The 17,038-nt window shown below is 39.4% G+C and overlaps 1 protein-coding gene across 1 annotated transcript in view; it reads left to right on the forward strand.

The window, feature by feature from the left end:
- Positions 1–17,038, forward strand: part of LOC146311340 (neurexin-3a-like) — a 152,880-nt gene that overhangs the window by 122,325 nt on the left and 13,517 nt on the right. The window contains exons 16-19 of the mRNA XM_084743001.1: positions 638–809; positions 5,400–5,489; positions 7,103–7,410; positions 9,484–9,568. Of these exons, the coding sequence (XP_084599127.1) occupies positions 638–809; positions 5,400–5,489; positions 7,103–7,410; positions 9,484–9,568 (655 nt within the window). The remainder of the gene's footprint in view (positions 1–637; positions 810–5,399; positions 5,490–7,102; positions 7,411–9,483; positions 9,569–17,038) is intronic.

The raw sequence follows: 17,038 nt of genomic DNA on the forward strand, positions 1-17,038 counted from the left end.
GTTTTGCCTGCAGCCAAACAGGCTGCAGCCAGCAAGGGCTGGGTGTGGAGCAGTGAAAACCACATACAATTTACTAAAACTGAACAATCATTGGTGGATAAAACATCATCGAAGTACTTCAGTCAGCATACCAGTTGGTCAATAAATAAGACAATCTTCACTTTAAAGCTACTACAAAGAACATTTATATTTTGTTGATTTTGGAGCCCCCGTGTGGACAAAAGCAGCAGTCTTTCCACCATAATAACCACAAATTATAAAGTCAAAAAGAAAAGTATGGAAATAAAAATCTCCTGCTTCTTTTTAACTGGTCAGGGAAAATGTAAACACAGGCTGATTTCATCTGATTTCAAAGAGAATCCAGCCTGGTGGCAGAACAGCTGTACAGAAATAGCTGATCATCTTGTTCATGGTCTTGCTAACTTATGTAGGTCATATAGAGGCATCAGTAATAAATTGAGACAGTTTCATTACCAGATAACAACTCCTAGCAGTAGCTTTAATGTAGTAAATGGCTGAAACATTAACAAAAAAATGAACTTTGCAAAATTAAGCATTCAGTGCATATAACAGATTTATCACTGCAGCTTCAATTTGTTTCATTGTTTGAATAAAATGAATAATTGTGTCATTTCAGCAACAAGGCAAAATAGGAGTGACGTTCAACATAGGCACGGTGGACATCAGTGTGGAGGAGAGCAGTACCCCAGTGAATGATGGGAAGTATCACGTCGTCCGCTTCACCAGGAATGGTGGCAATGCTACACTGCAGGTGGACAACTGGTCCATCAATGAACACTTCCCAACAGGTACGACACAAATCAATCAATCAATCACTTCTTTATTTACATCTTTACTACTGTATATAAACATCATTTTTGGGAGTTAGCAGTTAACAATGAAAACCTGCTGCAACAAGATATGATTCAGGAATGGGATCACAGCACTGTGAGATGTTTGGGAAGGTCACTGGACAGCATCTGCATCTGTTGTGAAGGAAGGTTTAATGAAAATAACACTTCAAATTATAGGCTGACGGCTCAGGACAACATATTTTGATAGAAGATATTCCTCTAAAATAGTTAATAAAGTGCATTGTAGAAGTTGGTGGTCAAACTTTTTGTAACCAAAGTGCACCAAAAGCCAAAATATCATGCAAAATTGTCTCTATGACCAACCAAACCAAAAGAGGAACTAGCCAATGAGAGACAATAAGGTATCAGTCATTCAGGGCCTTGGATGTGCCACACTCTAGCCACTGGGGTTCGCTTTGATGGAAGGTCTCAGGGTACAGACATTGCCTCCAATGGGAAATGAGAGCATGCAAAGTGCTGAAATAGTAAATTAAAAGTTGATTCATAAGTTAGTATTATGTTGATTTGACATTTATTGCGGTCTGTACCAAACAAACATGTTTTCTTTCATCTGAAGAACAAGATTTTTGGGCCAGGGCATCTCTGCAGCACTACAGCACTGCATTATAATGCATTTTTCCTTTTGAGACAGACTTTTTTAGGTATTTGTTAATATTGGCATTATTGTGCATCTCTACTTTTTGTATAGTTGTGCATACTGTGTATTGCAATAATGATGTATCGTTGTCACAAAAACCCATGGCAAATTTAGACTTACCTCACGGCATACCGTTTGCAAACCACTGCTGTAGATGAAGACACACTGGCTGATGTGTCCCATGATGGAACCTCGAGTAATAATTTGACATGAGATAGGTCATTATGTCTGATCATTGATCACATCTGATCATAGGTCCTTAGATGAAGACCTTTAGTAAATAAAATGAATGACCAGAGGCACCAGAGGTAAATCTCCCCTTCAGTCTTTTGTCCTACAACCTCAGAAGAGTTTTTATGTCAGGTGGCAAAGAAAAACCATGTCTTAGTTTTATTCCCATTTTTGTTTTTTATCATGGTATCAAATTAGGTATCGATAATCATGAAAATTCATTAGTATTGGTACTACTACTAAATTTCTAGTGATGTGACATGCCTAAGTAGGGCACTGCTGCCTTACCTTTTTCATGTCTGACATACATGTGTAAAGGACAAACATTTGCTGCCACTAGAAGTTGGTGTGTGTTTGTAAATGAGAAAGAAGAAAAGGCAAAAAGTTGCTGCAAATTGCCTGTGACAATCCAGATGTCCTCCTTATTAGTAGCAGCATTTGGAGACAGCACAGCTTGTCAGAGCATGATTGCTTTTATTTGTGCAGCCTCTCCCAGCACCCACACTCACCCTCTTCACACTTTCCAAAGCAGATTGTGACAGCTGGATGCAGTACTGCAAATTTTTTGGATTTTCATTTTTTTTTTCAACACAGACAGACAATGGAGACTGCAAGAGCAGTGATGGGGGATAATGTCTAGCTTTGTCTTGGAGGACTGGTACTGAGGACCCTCAATCAAAACGTTATTTCTCCAGAGGACCTAACTTTCTTTGATAGTTTGAGATGGGATTGACAGATTCTTGATAGTCCTGCTGTGAGGACTTGTTAATGGAACATAAGGCATTGTGGAACAGCACTTGGGAAGCGCTGTCAAAGAAAGTTAGAAGTTATGGTTATGACATGGGTCTTTAGATAATTTGTTTTTGTAAAGTGAAAGCAAGGAAGAGGAAGGAAGTTGAGAGAACATAAAAAGATGATGTAAATGTAGATAATTTATAGGAACCTGTGGGGAAGAGTGAGTAAGATTCCACTTGGGGTTACAGGCCACAGGTTGTGAGGAGGTGACTGACTGCAACACCCTATATCAACCGGACAAATACAATTACTACTATCGGACACAATCTTGACGCAGTATAAAACCTTTGCGGAGCTGCTGCTCAGTGCTGTGTGTGCATGTTTGGAGGTGGGAGGGAGACAGATAAGCTGCTCATGGAGACTTAACTATCCAATCCCATATGATTTAATGACTGTGGATGGTAAATAAAGTCATATTTTCATCGTGATGACACAGCGAGGATTCCTCCCAGTGTCAGTCAGAAAGAGACAGCAGACAGAAGAGAGGTGGAGAAAATTGGAGGGCATATCCTTGAAAGATGATGCTTATCCATCCATCCATACATACTGGGCCTGGGTTGTGGTGGCAGCAGGCTGAGCAGGGTATCCCCAATTTTTCTTTCCCCAGCAATATTTTTCCAGCTCCTTCTCAGGGATCCCAAGGCATTCCCTGAAGATCACAGTTTAATGAAGCCTACAGGACCATGCAATTTGCAAAAGGCAGGAAACAAACAATCCTTTCACCCTGGCGGCGCCTTGAGATCCTGTCCATAAATATCATAAACAGGAAAGCAGACAACGGGCAACCTTTGAGTCTACCATCCACTGAAAATGTAGTTGATTTGCCAAGAAAACAGATGCAGCTCTCGCTTTGGTTACACAAGGATTGGACTGGCTTTTAGTGATTGCCCCAGTAGACCATACTCCTGCAGTACCCCCACAAGATTCCCTGGGTGACATGGTCATTGGCTTTCTCCAAGTTCACAAAACACATGTAGACTGATGGTCAAACTCCCATGACCCTTCTACCAGCCTTGCAAGGGTAACGAGCTAGTTCACTGTTTATTTCCAGGATGGAATCTGCATTGCTCCTCCTGAATCTGTGGTTTGACAGTTGGTCTGAGCCTCCTTTCCATCATTACAGGAGCTACCTGATAACTTGCTACCTAGCTAACTGGATTGGTTTATGAGCACCTCTAAATGCTCTTTCACCATTCAACAATATCCCCAGTCTGGGTTAGCATGGGCTGAATGCAGCCTGAGCCATGCCCTACTTTGTCTCCCTGAATACTTTGCCTGAATTCAACAACTGCCAAAGTTGCAGTCCTTCTGACTTCATAATACCTGCCTGCTGCTTCAGAAAACCAACCAAGGCCAAAAGTCCTTCTTCTTCTCCTGCCAGACGCCTCTACAAAGGAGGCTATGAACTTGGTTCATTCAGACTCCATGTTGAAGCCTGCCCTGGGCTGTACGAGAAATTCTTCTGAACATAGGTGATGAAGACCTCATAGGCTGGGACCTCTGCCAATTTACTGCTCTGCATTTGGCTTTACCCTGTCTCTCCAGCATTTGTCTCTGCCACCTGATCCAACTCTACACCATGTGATGATCAGTTGATGGCTCTGCGACTACAAAGTCAATCATCCATCTTTGGCCTAAGGTGTTCTGATATCAAGTATACTCATGAACCACCTAATGCTTGAAAATAGTGTTTGTCATGGCCAATCCATGACTAGTACATAAGTCCAATAACAAAACATGCCTCTAGTTTAGATCAAGCAGGTTGTTCCACCCAATCATCCCCTTCAGGTTTCTCTATCTTTGCCCGTGCGAGTGTTAGAAGTCTCCCACAAGAACTCCCATTTCAGATCATCATTTGTATTTTTGCTTAGTTTTGGCATCACTTCCATAAATGCACATGCTGTCCAGTGAACTCTAAATAATGTTTAGCTCTATCCTTACGTACTGTGTATTGTGTTGAACCATGTCCTGTTATACTTCTGTCATATTACAATGATTAAAAGCTAAATGTCAGTAGATTATCACTCTGACTCTTGTGATGCATGGGAACTACAGTACAGTAGCAAATGCTAATTCCAATGTATGTTTTAACCATTTTTAAGAATTTTACTGAAATATACATAAATTAAAAAAAAATAAGCAGATGAGTTTGCGCTGATTTTGACCATGATTTAATTCCATCATGCTTCAGTGAAGGCACTGTTGACTGCTGTTTTACTGTAAATAAGGTTTCTCCACTAACAGAGTGAAATACTAACAAAACTATCAGCCATTGTGCATTCACATGGAAAAAACATGAAAAGCAACAAATTCAAGCGAAAGACCTAACAGACTGCTGAAGGTCGAACTGAACTGAATAAATCTGATGTTCTTCAAAAAAAAAAAAAAAAAAAAAAAGATCAATATTATAATAATACTACATAGTTCTCACACTAGTAGATAATGTTTTAGACAACGTTTTAGACCTGTGATTTGTACATCAACAGTCACAGATGAATTCTACAGTGGACATTGTATTCACACTATATGAGAGCTCCACCCATTCCTAGCAGATGTAGTGTTTGTTATACCACTCAATTAGAGCAAAGTGGCATCAGTGCATATACTCTCTATACACAGTAAAGAGGAAACATGGGGAAAATACACAAATGAGCTGCTTTTTTGTTGTATGGTTTGTCTAAAAAACAAATACGAGCCCTAGTAATTCTGCAACTAAACCAAGTTTAATCCAGTTGTAATCTTCAGATAAAATCATTTAAACATATTGTAAATGTTAGGAGGACAGTGGTATTTGCACCAGGTGACATGATGCTGATGATGATCGATAAATGTCTTTATAAATGTCTTTTTAAACTTTAAAGGGAACAGCGACAATGAACGCTATCAAATGGCCAATAAGAAAATCCCTTTCAAATACACCAGACCAGTAGAAGAGTGGCTACAAGAGAAAGGTAATTCCAAGCAAACATCTTTCTATGCTTCTGTGTGTTCACTATACTATACTATATTTATTAAACTTAGTGGCACGAGCATGAACATGACTGTAAACCCATGCATGCAACCTTATATGGAACTCCGTGTGGGCTAAAAATGGTAAACACATAACTAATTAAGGAACTAAATAACTGTAAATAAATGAACCCATAAATTGTAAAATAAGTCAACATATAATGGAAAATTAAAGAGATATAGCAATGAATTGAAAAGAAATCTCTCATCAAATCTTTCATTTTAGGTTTTTGCACACGTATTCATGTATTTTATGAGTCTTAGGGTCCTATTTTAGTTATGAAAGTGCAACGACTAGTCCAAAGTGGTTGGTCTCGGCTACAGACTGTGTTGCCTTAACTGAATATGAGAAAAATGCTTTGAAAACTTTGAAACCACCTGCATTGAAAGCATTTATACAGTAGCACACATCCGACACTACTTCAGTCATAATTCTGCTGTATCTCACGCTCTGAATTGTCACATCATATCATCACTGATGCACCGAAATTTATGAAGTCCAGTGTCATTTGCTGGTAATTAAATCAAGGTAAAGACACGGGTAAGCCAAGTGTAATGGCATCAAAAATACCAACAACTCACTTCATTGTTAGAGTGAACTTCAAACCTCTGCACAGTGCCCACTGTGCTGGGGACCAAAGCAGTGCTCAACAAAATGGACTGCCCAGTTGCCTGGAGCAAATAAAGTGCCACGTTGAGCTAGTAAATCTAGGCCCTCAATTGCCTGATCAGGCACGTTGTTTCTTCTAAAGCTGATGATGGAAATAGCTAAGGAGTGAGCCATCTTGCTTCCGTCTCATCTCTGTTAAGAGCTGCACCTATGCAGTACTGATGGGGCACTCGTGAGAAAATGGTGACAGGTAACATTTCAGTTATCCTGGGATGAGGTTGGTGTAAAAAGATGTGGGTGAAATTCCAACTATGGATTGCACAGTTTGCTGCAGGTTTTAAAGCAAGGCAAGTAAAAGAGGATCTTTTTTACAAAGATGCGTCAAGCATCTGAAAAATGTTGTTGGGAGTGCCATAAGATGCGATGCCAGATGAGACAACCCCACCTCCAGGGCCTTGCTGGTGTTGTGCCAATCCATGACACCTATCAAGATGTGCTACATATTGGTTCTCTGGGTTTGGGGGTTAGGATTAGTTTTCGGGTTACTCTGCTATTGATTTGTACTATGGTAGCTTTCTTCAATAAGGCAGCATAAACTCTCAGAGAACCGGTCCTTGTACAAAACATGAATGCAGAAGCTAGGTAATCACAAAACTGAATACCACAGCGTATCATGACTGCAAGCAAATAAAATAACCACGAGTAAAAATTGAATTTGGGAATTTGGGCACACCCTAAAAACATTACTTTGAACCCTAGAAAGTACCACACAGCAACAAACAAACAACAAAATTGAACTGTTGAAGCACTACTTCCACTGGTCCTTGCACTATCATAAAGTAAGGCTCTCTGTCTTGTTGTAAATGAATAGCGCAACTACAAAGGTATATCACAAGGTGCTTTTCTCTGTTGAAAATACCTTACATCTGGATGTCTCCTCTATAGGACGGCAGTTAACAATTTTCAACACCCAAGCAACAGTCGCAATCGGTGGTAGTGATCGCAGCCGGCCCTTTCAGGGTCAACTGTCTGGCCTTTATTACAATGGCCTCAAGGTGTTGAACATGGCTGCCGAGGCCAACCCTTACATCAAGATAAATGGCAGTGTGAGGTTGGTAGGTGACGTGCCAAGTGTGGCAGGCTCCGCTAGGACCACGGCCATGCCTCCAGAGATGTCCACTACCTTCATTGAGACTACCACCATGATGTCCACCACCACCACACGGAAACACAGATCCTCCTCAACTATACAGGTATGGAGAGACTTCCATTATAACTATACATATAGGGAATCGAGTGCCAGAAGACATACTGATAATACACACTGAAGGAAAATAAGAAACAGCTACAAATGTATGTACAGTAAGACGTAATACAGGTTAACTCCTGTGGGATGCATGTAGAACAGAAGGTTTGAGTGGATTCTTATTGGTGCTGCAGAGAATCGGTTATGTTGTTGGGAACTGAAAACTGGCCCTCTTGTAGTCTATTGGAGCACTGAACAAAGAAACCAGTCAATGGATAGAGAAGTCATGTGTGCAGCCCGTCCAAGGAGTGGATCAAGACAAAGTGCCTGTGGGAGTAGACCTTTGGTTGGTGCATAACATTAGAGCTGCAACGATTAATTGATTATTTGATTCACTGATTATTCATCTGTTACTAAATTAACTGGCAATGACTTTGGTAGTCGGTTTGGATAATCTTCAAAGAAAAAAGTCAAAATTCTTTGGTTACAGCTTCTAAATGTGAATATTTTCAGTTTTTTTTGTTTTGTTTTGTTTTTTTTAATTCTGTATGACAGTAAACTGAATATTTTTTGGGGTTGTTGGGCTTTGAGAAACACTGGTCAGCATTTTTACCATTTTCTGATATTTTACAGGCAAACACCTATTAATTGATCAATCGAGAAAATAATCAACTTATTAATGAGATATGAAAATAGTCATCAGTTGCAGCTTTATGTAACATTGCATCCCCCTCTGGCCCAACTTATTTTGCTCTGTAAATGGTTGTCAACTGTTTTGCTCAGTATATAGTGACCAGAAAAGTCTGTCCTCATTAAAACCTAATTCAAAGGAATGTAATGTAGTCTATTGACTAATTTTTGTAAAACATTGTACACAAATTTCAACGATGGAATTCCCCTTGTAGTTATTTAAGTTGGCTAAACGGTGGTGGTATTAGCACCATTAGCATCATTCTTTTATTTAAAATGAAGCAATTCAGTGAAGTGACGCTAAGTGTAATGTTACCTGTGAATATGGCCTGAGCAAGCTAACTGCTCATTGCCAGTCATAATTACACAATGTTGCAGTTTAAACATTTCTTTTTAACGTGTAGCTATATCAATTAGCTTCAGGGCATGTCTGTCAAGTACATTTATGTACTGTAGCAAAACACGTACACACTCCTGCATCCGACCATTAATTTGTTGGCTTCAAATTGACTGGCACAGTTTCTCTTGACTGTCCCTCAAAAATGCAACATTAGTCCAACATTGCCCCACCTTGTGAACATAGCCACAAGGATGGACATAACATGTCACAGTTGGTGGGGACGATAAAGTCGTTTTGCTTATGGCGACTGTCCCCACAAGCATAGTAAAAGCCAGTCAGTGTCCTGCCCCTAAAGACTAAAACTGGAGGGACAACAGTTGTTATATGGACAGTGGACAGTTAAGTACTCCATAGATCTTGAAAAGGATGCGCCCCTACAGTCCCTACCCAATTCTACACCTTCGGGTGGCCACACTGGGTTCAACAGGTTCACGTAAGAAAAATAAACAGTAAATCAACACAAAATATGTTTAAAGTTGGATCATGAAGAGTAGGAGGATGTGTCGATCAACTCTTGAGCTTGAATTGTTACTGCTCCTCATATGGCTTGTTGAAATTTTTGAAGCATCGATTTATTCACTGAATGCATATTTAAGTGTAAAACAAAAGGGAACAGAAAAAGACAAAACGTGAACACAGCAGTTTCTGCAGTATCTTACCACCCCATGGTGGCTTGTCAGTAGTGTGATATTTCTAAATTGTGGTTAATGCTGAGCAGTCTTCATGATAACTGAGCAAACTCGCATGAAATATGAGGGAGAATGAGATTGATAGTTGAATGCTCTGAAAAAATGACAAGTGAACCTTGAGTTAAGATCTTTTTGTTAAACTACAGTTTCCAAGGTCTAAAATGAACTTTCATGCTCACCTCCTAACTTGTTTTGTGTATTTTCCCTTGTTTCTGTGTGTCTTTTTCTCTGGTGCCTCTTTGTGTTTGGGTATCTTTTCTGTGGCCGTGTCCTCCCTCCAATGACCAACGTTCTGCCCAAGAAGCATACATCAGATGACAACGGGTCATCTGCAGAGTGTTCGAGTGATGACGAAGACCTGGACGAGTGTGAAACTAGCCATACAGGTGGGCTAGGCTAGTTTGCATTTGCTTGCTTTCTTTGTGCTTTCGCTCATCTGCACCGGAGGATCGAGGTATCCTCAAAGCATCACACCCCCATGGTTAGACAAAGTGTAACTTCATAAAACTACCTATGTAGTGACAGCAAGCATAGCAAGCTGCACCTCACATTACCCAATCCAAGGCAAGCTGGATTGTTAAATGCAAAGTTCAAATTCAAATTGAAAATATTTGAACTGGTACATCAGTCATACAGAAAGTTCATTCAATATGTTGCTAGTTGACGACACAGGCCATTAATATCATGAGCTACACTTGCACATGGGGTCTTCCAAAGTGGTTAACATGGTCGCCAATATACATACAAACTTTGTCTGCTGAGAGGAATAATAAGGGTTAGTACATGTCATCACAAATGTGCAAAATTTGTATGACGGTGAACCATGTTCTCTGCACTGATGCTGCAAAATGTACCACATTGTGTTTGAGTCCACTGCTCCTGCCATTCACTGCTCCACTGATTTTCATTTTGAAACCACACATTTTGACACACTTTTTTTTTAACATGTGTTTTCTGCTAAAATGCAGTGTGTCGTCTGGACTCCAGTGACATATTTTACTTTTTGTTTTCATTTGTGTTTTTCCATGTTTAGAGGCTTGCATTGGTAATAGAGAACAGATATCATTGAATTTCTGTGTACAAGTTTTTCCTTTTTTTGGGTCATTCTTTTGCTTTTAGGTGTATTTGTTATTCTGTCTTTTTTGTATCTAAGTATAACAAATTCTAAAATGTTTAAGCATTGTGATAACTGAGAGAATCAGTTTGAAAGAATTTGGGAATTTCCGTATTTTAGCAACTTTATTTTTGTAGGAAACAGCAAGCAGTCATGTTGTCGCTGCCATACTGAAGGGCTTGTAGTTCTAACATGTTCACAACAGCCTGTTTCTGTAGCATAACATTTCAAAATAATGCTTATTTGAATGCTCTGAGTGCTAACAAATAATTTAATTCATGATATCCATTCAGAAAGCAAATACAACACCTTTAAATAGCTGCTGTTGGGTGTAAATGGCATAAAGACACGCTGGTCAGTACCTGCAAAAAATCTTCCTGTTACCTTTACTCTACACACTCTCCTTAGTTTCTTTCAGATTATATAAAATAATATATAATGTTATACTATTCCTCATGCATTTTCAGGAAAGCATTACTTTCTTTTCTATTAAGGCTCTATTCCAACCTGTTCTCACTCCCAAAGGCAGATATGGCAGCTTGGTCAGCAGCCCGAGGCTTCAAACTATGATGTTGTAGGTAACCTCTAGGATCATTTCTGGAGGTGCCCCTCAAGTGTTATGTCTTGATGTACAGACACAGGACTTTCACCCAGGGGAGTGGGCTTTGTGTCCTGTATGAAACCAGTAATCAACATCAGCTTCTGTTTAACTTGCCTAAACCTAGTCAAGTACCTTTTGTGCCTGTAGTTAACTAAGTGCCTTGGTTGCCCAAACTTAACCAAGTACCCTTCGTGCCTAAATCTAGCCAAGTAGTTTTTGTGCCTGAACCTGACCAAGTAATGTTGTGCCCTAGCTAAGTAGCCCAAACCTAACCAAGCAGTTCAGTTGCTGAAACCTTACCAAGGAACTTTTTGTGCCAAAATCTAACCAAATAGTTTTGGTGTCCAAACCTAACCAAATAGTTTTGTCACATAAACCTAACCAAGTACTTCAGTAGCATAAATCTAACCAAATAGTTTTGGTGTCCAAACCTAACCAAATAGTTTTGTCACATAAACCTAACCAAGTACTTCAGTAGCATAAATCTAACCAAATAGTTTGGCTGCCTAAACCTAACCAAGTACCTTTGTTGCCCATCCAAGTAGCCCAAACCTAACCAAATAGTTTTGGTGACAAAATCTAACCAAGTAGTCTTGGTGCCTAACGAAGAAGCCCAAACTAAAAAGTAGATTTTGAAAAAGTAGTTTTTGTGCCTAAAACTAACCAAGTTGTTTTATTGCCTGATTTTAACTTAAACCTAACAGAGTAGTTGTGTTGCATAAACCTAGCCAAGTACCTTTTGTGCCTATAGTTAACAAAGTGCCTTGGTTGCCCAAATCTAACCAAGCACCCTTTGTGCCTAAATCTAACCAAGTAGTTTTTTTCCCCCTAAACCTGACCAAGTCATTTTGTGGCCTAAGCAAGTAGCCCAAATCTAACCAAGCAGTTTTGGTGCCTAAACCTAACCAAATAGTTTTGATGCCCAAATCTAACCAAGTTGTTTTATTGCCTAACCAAGTAGCCCAAACCTCACCAAAAAGTTTGCTGCCTAAACTTAGCCATGTAGTTTTGATGCCTAAACATAGCCAAGTAGTTTCTAGTTTATAACTGATAACTTGATTGTGGAGCCCCACATGTACATAACTGATACTAGAAGGGTACCTAAGCATCACAGTTTGACGCAAAGGCCACTGACCAAGCTTTGATGGACTGGGAGTGAGAATGTTTCACCCATTCCCCATACAACCAGACTTATACTTCAAGAATATTTACATATAAAATGATCTTGAGCTATTTTGCAAATCAAAAGGTGGGTGAACTGAGTTTGGCTGAGTTGGAGTCTGTGATATTTTATAAGAAAACAAGTATTTTGCTTTGTGTCAAACATCATAGCTTGTGATTTCTCTCAGGTGAGACATTTGTAGGTTAATTCCTAATGCTACCATTCAGGAATGTGATTTGTGAGAATTTTAGTGCTGTTCTGCTGACCATGAGTAGGTTCTCCCTCTTTAAGGTCATTCCCAAATTCTTTCAAAGAGTATGTGAAAGGTTGTGGTGTAAATGGGTTTAAACCTGTGCTGTGTAGCCTGAGATTCATGGGGATTTGTGAAGAAAGACAAAGACAGGGCCCCAGTCATCCAATCATGTGTTTACACAGAAATTCACAACATTTCTAACCCTAACATCACTTTGACGTTGACAGCGGCATGCTTTGATTTTGAAATTTCCTTTGTTGTATCATTTTGGGAGTCAATGCTATTCCTGTTTCGTTTTGTCTTTTCTAAAATTTTGTTGTCGATCATTCCCGTCTATTCGCCAATTATCCAAAAACCCATTTTTGTATTTTGGCCTCATCATGTGTGGCATGACGTTTTGGTGGGTGATAATTGTTTCCACTTATATTCTGGGGTACCATGCGGCTTTGTTCCATGCGGCTTTAATTGAAAACATACCTATTTCTGTTTTCAAAGCAAATAAACTGGCAAAAACATCTTTTGTTGCCATCAACTTTTTAGTCCTGAACAGGGGAAGTTCTACATGTATCTGGTGGCAGTTGTATTTGAAAACCATTGTACCCTCCTAAATTGGTCTTCCAGCCCCTTTCTTTACCTATCAGCTTTCTCCCTAATGTTACAGTGCATTTTGTGCAACATAATTTGGTGTAGATGGCATAAAAAGATTTCTTTTGCCACAAATTCTAGTATTTTCCACTTTAATTTTCCACTTTGATCATTTCTCTGCATGCTTTTTGATTGATCCTTGACTCCATGCCCCCCGACTAACTTGGTTGCTTTGTCTGCATTCGTGTTTAAGTTTGAAAACCATTTTTTTTTGCGGTCGCAGCAACATCGAATGTCGTCTATCTTATCCCACACTGTCTTAATTTTGTCAGTGTGTCTGTCTGGTTTGTCTGGAGAAGTTATCAAGTGATTCTGTTCTCTGTTGTAAATCTGTCGTGTTCTCCTTTCCTTTCAATCAATTTCATAAGATGGCAATTAAATAGTTTATATTGTAAACTAAAAGCAAGGAAACAGGTTGCATATTTTTTCTTGGAGACCAGAGATATTCTCATTGAAACAACATGATATTAATACAAAAAAAAGCATTTTCCCCCACCAACATCCAGGTCCATTTCTTGAAGCTGATAAAATAAGACAGCTAATATTGTTTTATAATCCTGGCCCAAAAATGTCACCAGTTTTTTGATCAAAATGCAAAGAACTTTTAGCTGGCTTATTGTCCACACTAAACCAGATAAAACTGGAGAGCATATCCACAATTCATTCTCAGGCTGTTTTCATAAAGATCTCTCAAAAGCAGTAGGAAACTTCTTCCTTCTCAAAGGTGTGCATCATAATTATCACTGCCAGATGACAGTTAGAATAATTTTGAAAGCTGTAGGACCCACAGGTGAACAAAAAAGACAATTCTCTTGTGTATCTTGCATGACAGGCTTAACAAGATAGATGAAAAAGATGTAACAACATCAAAAAGATGCATTAAGACAAAGGATGATTGAAAATGAGCAAGTCAAGATAAAATGAAAAAGATGTAATAAGAAAAAAAATGATGCAAAAGATGCAACAAATGACAAAAAAATGATGTGAAACACTAAGATGAAAAAACATAAGAAAAAAATTACAAAACATGTAAGAAGATGAAAAACTGTAGCAGGACAAAAAACAACATTCAACATGCAACAAAACAAAAAACAACGTAAAAGACATGATGAGGCAGAAAACGATGCAAAAGACAAAAAAGATGTAACAACATGAAACACCTAACAAGAAAAAAAATGACAGAAAAGAGTAGCAAGGGGTAAATTATGTAAAAGACATAAGATGAAAAGGACAAGAAAAACAATGTAGCAAGACAAAAAAATACATAAAATATGTAGGAGGATGAAAATCACACATACACTGTGGTTGTTACACACACAGTGCTGCACATAAATATAAATTTCATTGCATTTACTCATATGTAGTCAAAGTGAGCTGCTGATTGGACAGAGGACTGGTAGACGGTGGAGGTAGAAGGTCCACTGGACAAGGATCAGGGTCAGAGAGGACCAGTACAGTTAAAAAATGTTGCTTATCCCACCAGGCTGCGCCAGACATCTGTGACGTCCTATCATATGATCTGGAGACTGATGCCAGCTGTCCATAAGCACTCCATGTTCTGTCAAAGATGCCGCTGAGCTGCACTTCTTTACAAGTGGATCATTGCGGCATCCCCTGAGATTGTGTACGAGCTGTTCTGTTTCACCGCTTCTCCAACTCGCCAAATGCACCATTAAAATAGAGATGTGGCAGATGCTGCACACCTGGCTTTTAAAGGAGATGGGGGATGACACACTTATGATTAATTAAGCGACTAAATACAACCCCTTTGCACCTTATTTTGCACCCAGACTATGCAGCAAAAGTACAGTTGGACACACCCTAAATGCTCTTGCACCATGCTCTTTAGACCATGTGTCCTGGTCTAGATCGCTTAAATAGGACCCAGGTTTTTAGGCAATAACAACTGAGATAAGAATGTTCCAAATACGATGCCTAATTGACGCCCATGAGAAGACAGAATTCAATACATAACTGTGATATGTGAGTTTATTATGTGATAAAATTGCTGCTTTTCTGGGGAGTTGACACGCGCTGGGGAAACGGGACAGGAGTGAATCTTACATCAGTCTTGTCAAGATGCCGCCGGTGTCTGAGCTGACAAAGAAAACAGTTGCACAGCACATCTGTGTGGCATTTCAGTGCCCGGCGTAATGAACATAAATCAGGCAACGGGACGTGAAACGGGCTTAAACAGCGAGAAAAGAAAGAGGAAAAAGTAGCAGTGAAATGCACAGCTGGGAGAAGAGGTGCAAACAGGTGTGAGATTCCATCAAATGAAGCAGCAAAGCAGCTTGTTGGTGTTTCGGTGGAAATTATGTTTATATGTAGACGTCTCAGAACCACATCTGTCTCTGCACAGCGTCACTCTGCTGGTAACCTGTCCACAAGAGTGAACTGAGTACTTACAGCAAATGCAAAAAAAGACACAATAATGCTTCAAAATATAAATAAACAATTTTAATCGATCAGATCTTTAAATGCCGGCAGCGTCTGAAGGCAGCAGGACACACGTTGATTCAGATTCAGCCAGGGTGTAGTGCCTTAAATGACAAACAGGGTTGCCAGGTCTGTGTGACAAAAGCAGCCCAATGGCAGATCGAAACCAGCCCAGCGGCCAATAAAACCAGAGCCAACAGGCGTGCATCAGACATGTGCCAGGTTTGTGTGTGTATCTGCTGATCTGGAATCAGTTTGGTAGGGCTTAGGTAGAAATAAATGATTTCATTTCAAATACGGATGTGTATTCATAGATATTAATGTTATTTGCATGCAGTATAGGTCCAACAAACCAGCTGAGAAAAAATTTATCCTGCGACAACACTTTATTTCTGCAGAAAACACAAGAACCTGGCAACCCTGCTGATAAAACACCTTCATCGTTCATATCTGCCTGCAGATACTGGTGCTCTGTTGTCATATAATAATTAAAACAAACTATCAACAATGTGTAAAGTAGATATAACGTGAAAAATAACAGCTGATGATGCACTGTAATAAAAAGTAAAAGTAAGAGATAATGGTAAGAGATAAGCCACATTAAATCTGGTGTGTAAAAAGTTGCTCATCAATTCATAGTTAAAACAAATATAATGAAATCACACAAAGTGTGCAATGCGTCTCCTGCCCTCTAGACTACTGATGGTCTCCATTAATTGTCCCTTGAGTCAAGACTAGTCTGACATTTGCCATCTTATGGAATTCCTCTCCAATTATATTTTCACCTACATGGAAAAACCATGTGGGTTGCATTAGGCAAAATACTGAATCATATGTCAAAAGACAGTACGGGGTTAAAGCTGGTATCCGTAATATTTTTCAGTCAGTAAAAGTTTATATATCCCTCTGAGTGGTGGAGTTTTTGTAAAAAAAAAAAAAAAGACAAACCACAAGTGTGGTTTGACAGAGGCGTTGTTTTCAGGTTCCAGGTTTGTTTGTTTGAGTCTAAACTTGACTCTGACCTAAGGATGGCTACTGCTGTCCTGTTGTGTGTGTGATTTTTTTTTCCACCCCAAGACTGTTCTGCGTAGTCCCACCTTCCTGTGCTGTGATTGGCTACTATTAGTGAGCTGTGAATAGTTCTTGTTGCCTTGATGACATGTCCATGTGATTGCCTGGGATTGAGAGCCTTTCTAATGTTGCGAAAGGGTCCATTTTTCTTATAAACCATGATTTTTTGTGTGTGTGTGTTGACTGAACACTGATAATAATAAGTCAACATATTCCTAAAAAAAAAACAAAAAAACAAAAAACAGTCGTGACACAAAGGACAGTCTCCTGGATGAAATTCCTGTTTTCAATCGTTCATCTACCACAACCACTTTTGCTAAACTCGCAGGTGCCACTCTACACTCATGCTCACAGCCAATCAGAGCAGTAGTAGCAGAGTAGTATTAGCCAATCACAGCACAGTAGGGCGGACTGTGATGGAACAGTCTTGAGGATAAAAACTGCGTGTTTAGAGTGCATGGAGAAATTACAACTCACCTGGAAGAAAACACGAATGCTTTCAGTCCTATTTAGAAAATGGGGTAGAGGGAACTTCAGCCTCTTGTGGCCAAAAAACAAGCAATCTAGATCA

Source organism: Lutjanus erythropterus, chromosome 18 (assembly GCF_056507025.1).
Source record: "Lutjanus erythropterus isolate fLutEry1 chromosome 18, fLutEry1.hap2, whole genome shotgun sequence".
NCBI lineage: Eukaryota > Metazoa > Chordata > Actinopteri > Lutjaniformes > Lutjanidae > Lutjanus > Lutjanus erythropterus.